This window comes from Populus euphratica, unplaced genomic scaffold, assembly GCF_000495115.2.
Source record: "Populus euphratica unplaced genomic scaffold, PopEup_1.0 scaffold3.1, whole genome shotgun sequence".
Classification (NCBI taxonomy): Eukaryota; Viridiplantae; Streptophyta; class Magnoliopsida; order Malpighiales; family Salicaceae; genus Populus; species Populus euphratica.
Window position 1 is genome coordinate 443,206 of NW_011499847.1, and position 4,444 is coordinate 447,649.

The window sequence follows — 4,444 nt, forward strand, 5'->3', positions numbered from 1 at the left end:
GATACTTTAAAAAAAATATCGTAGTCACCTCTTATGTTGGTTAGTGATCAGGTCGTATTTGAGTATCCTGTGCAAATACATAAGAGGCAAATGGTGCATTAAAACTAAGAACTGGCTAGCACTTCATCCAACACAGACCACTCAGTTAGAACCACGCAAATATTATCCCAATCGCATAGAATTCTACTTGCCCTGGCTAAACTTCTGATGGCATTATCTTTCTCCTCTACCTCCACAATCCCACGAACAAACCCGACTTTGCAATGCAATCACAGCATAAATAATGTTCGGAACCGAAAACTCAATGTGATTACTAGATGTGAATCTAGAGAATCATTATCATCAGAGACAAATTTGCCAGCAAAAAGTACTGCCAAACTTGGGATAGGGTCTCCTGTAGTTGTTATTGAGGCTCCCAAAATGATCAAGACAGCAGCAACCATGCCCTGCCTCCGGGTTAACGCTGGCTTGGTTAAGCCTGGTGATGTGGGAAGGTAACCCTTCTCTCGCTCTCTTGAAGCTGTGTGCATATATAGCAGATTGTTGTTGACCAAGTATTGATGAATATACGATTCGATATGTGTTATGTGCAGAATTGTGTCAAGAAAGCCCAAGGATGTGTGGGCAGTTCGTCTTGCTATTGGCACCTATCTCATAGATGGCAAATATTTCAAGCCCTTGGAGCTCAGTGAATGACGAGCTACGAGGTTGCTTTCAGGTGGGATCGGAAGACTTCAGGCTCCTGTACGGGTGTGATAATGGAAGTGTAGTAGAACACGCTTTGAATGGCAAAGCTTGAGATTTTTCTCCCTTGTTCTTTCTTTATCAATATGATATTTTCTTCGTGCCCATATATCATAATTAACACTGCATGAACTAGAGGACTTCACCTCCAGGAACTTGCATCAATGGCAATCTTTTTCTTGACAAGAAAATTAGACCCACATCTTTCAGATGCAGGTTCAATAAACTTCGTAGAAATGTATAGCCAACTTGGCATGACTGCCAATCAAGACAGGACTCTAGAGCCCAGCTGGTAATCCACAAGGATGAGAGAAGGGGGTTCTTGTACAATGGGGAAGGAAGTGCTTGTACCATGGCCATACAAATTCTTATCCCCTTCGATCCTCGCCCTGTTCGTTGCATCGATCTGTGGCAAAACTGCATCTACTTGATAAAACAAGCATCTTTTACTGCCTGATTATAAAAGAGAAACCTGAGGTGAATATGTATAGTTAATGGATTACTGTGCTAATGTTAGGTTATTTGGCGCATCAATACCATTAAGACAAATACCAAAATTAGAGGAAGTGGCTTCTTTAGTTAGGAGTGTGATTGACAATTGCCATGAATGAGCCTGAACATTACTTCTTCCAATTTTTCCACGAGAAATAGCTGATATCTAAAGGCTTTGGCACATGGAATTATGGTTTATTGGTTACAGAAAACAAGATTTCCCTTCCCTTCTCTTGATTTCAATTTGCCCAGGCAAAAAATGTTCACAGGGTACCCTTCCCTTCTCTTGATTTCAATTTGCCAAGGCAAAAAATGTTCACAGGGTACAGAACCTTATAAACAAAAACCTAACGCGCTAAATCTTAATTACGGTCTTCTCGTATCCGAAACCACATTAGATGATGAAAATATGATCAAGAGTTCACGATCTAGATAAGAAATTAATTAGTAATTAGTAGAGTTGATCATTGATATTCCATCTCTAAACACAATTAAATGACCATTAGCAACTTTTTTTCCATCAAACAGATAAATTGATCAGCTACTTCTACTGAGCAATCCGAACTCTTTTAACTTCTAGAAAGTAAAGCTCACCAGATTGATCAGGAGTTAACACGGAGAGTTTTAACTTCTAGAAAGTAAAGCTCACCAGGTGATTCGAAACATCTCAACAAATCTAAACTAGTATTGATCAGGAGTTAACACGGAGAACCGATAATTTCGTCAGTGTGTTTTCCCAGTTTAACTACTCGTTCTACGAAACAAAACCTCAATCTTGCTTGCAGTTACAGAAATCAATAATAATAATGTTTCCTTGTCAGCAAATAAACTTAGTAGATGATTCAAGAAACCATCTTTTTTGAAGAAACCCACTTGCCATTAACCCAATCCAAGTGAATCCTCAATCTTGAGACATGGTAAGCTATCCCATCCCCTGTCGTCTCGAAGTAGACAAAATACAGAGGCCCTCTCTGTCCAGTAACCTTGCCTATCCACGACCCATCATTGTCAAAAGCGTCAACCTTATCAAACACAGAAAACCCGCTTCGAAATTTGATTCTCGGTGGCACTGGCCTCGCCTCTTCAGCAGAAACTGTCTCTATCAGTTGCTTTGACATATCTTCCTCTTCGAGTAAGTTATTCTATTGCACTGCAAGAGAGTTGGCATGAAGTTTCTTGACCACTGTTGCTGTATAATATATGACCCAAGAAGGCCTTCTTGTTTGCTGCGTACTTCTACTCTGTCTCCTTTGTCGAACTCCATTGTTGTTAAAGAAATCAACAGAGAAAGAAAGAGAAGATTGAAGGAAACTCGGTGACAGGAAGGTGAAATTGCCGATTTTTTTTGTTAAATTCATTTAGGTCAAATTAAATAACCGAACCATACCGATCAGTTATCAATTTTAAATTTTTAGAAGTTTGTACGTGAGAATTAATTGTGCAGTGCCTATTGTCTAGTAATGGAGAACCCGGTTGAGAATTTGTTTTTGCAAGGGACTTGATTGATATTTGTTTTTAACTCGAGACTTTACACTTCGTTGACGAGAAGAAACAAGAGCCCAGACCAGCAAAAGGCCCTTCTTACAAGGCTTTTGCTTAAAGAGCCCAGGTTTACAGGATTGTAGACCAAATTCTTCCGGTCCAAAACCTTGCACGACAAAGAAGAATTCAGTTTTTTCATAATAGCTGTTATTTTTTAAAACATGTTTTATTTTGAAATATATTAGAATAATATTTTTTAAAGTTTTTAATATCAAAATATTAAAATAATTTATAAACACCTAAAAAAATATAATATCAACATATTAAAATAATTTATAAACACTTAAAAAAATCTAATTTGAATTAAATAAAAAAATATTTTTAAAACATAAACATAAATATAAACAAACACACAGTAATTCAATGTTTTGATGATGGGAAAATGAGAAATAAAATCCTATGGCCATAGTCTATCAATCCATCCATTGATCAAGTGATGAATACAATAAAAGTTACTAAGATTTGAGGATACTAGCCGAGTTATAAATTAGACAGGTTAATCTTGTATGTTAATAAAAAAATAACATTGTTCTAAATTTTATTTTTAATAAAATTAAATAATGTTTTAATTGATTAATGAATCATGTTAATTTTTACTAAATTTAAATTTGATTTAAATTAAAATTTGACATTAAATAGATTATAAATGACAACTTCATCTAGTGAACAAGTTGAATTTGATAATATTGAATATGAAAAAAAAATCAAGTCCATACATATATAAAGAACAATAATATTAACATCATGCGAGTGAAAATCTATTCAATAGTACAATTAATTGAATTAGTTTTAAGCACAATATTAATATATTTACTATTTTGTAAACGATATAATCTATATTTTTTTTAGCATTTTCTCACCTGTAGCCTTTTTATCTACTTGTTTGGAACATTTTGATGATTTCTTTTGTTAAAGATTTGCAAAGATTTTGGACAAGGTGGTATGTAATAAAAAAAACGATGGGTCCTTTGGAGATTGGAAAGAGATTTACTTGGGATCATAGTAATGATTATGATTAAAAGTATTTTTTATTTATAAATATATTAAAATTATATATTTTTTATTTAAAAAAAAATATTTTTAAGATTAATAAAAAAATATAAAAATAAATAATTTTTAATAAAAAATTTTGAAATTTAAAGAACGCGGTTTTGCACTGCATTTAATAAAATTAAATAATGTTTTAATTGACTAATGAATTAATCATGTTAATTTTTACTAGATTTAAAATTGATTTAAATTAAAATTTGACTTTATATAGATTATAAATGACAACTTCATCCAATGAACAAGTTGAATTTGATAATATTGAATATGAATATAAAATCAATTCCATACATGTATAAAGAACAACAATATTAACATCATGCGAGTGAAAATCTATTCAATATTACAATTAATTGAATTAGTTTTAAGCATAACATTAACATAGTTAATATTTTGTAAACTATATAATCTATATTTTTTTAGCATTTTCTCAACTGTAGCCTTTTTCTCTACTTGTTTGGAACATTTTGATGATTTCTTTTGTTAAAGATCTGCAAAGATTTTGGACAAGGTGGTATGTAATAAAAAAACGATGGGTCCTTTGGAGATTAAAAAGAGATTTATTTGGATTATAGTAATGATCATGATTAAAAGTATTTTTTATTTATAAATATCTCTC

At 32.8% G+C, this 4,444-nt stretch overlaps 1 protein-coding gene across 1 annotated transcript; it reads left to right on the top strand.

Moving 5' to 3' along the window:
* Positions 1-87: 87 nt before the first annotated feature.
* Positions 88-855, top strand: CRR42 (DUF3148 family protein). Its single transcript, XM_011045683.1, has 2 exons — positions 88-494; positions 594-855. Exons 1-2 carry the CDS (start codon positions 208-210, stop codon positions 694-696), a joined length of 390 nt encoding a protein of 129 aa, XP_011043985.1. The 5' UTR covers positions 88-207; the 3' UTR covers positions 697-855.
* The last annotated feature ends 3,589 nt before the right edge of the window (positions 856-4,444 follow it).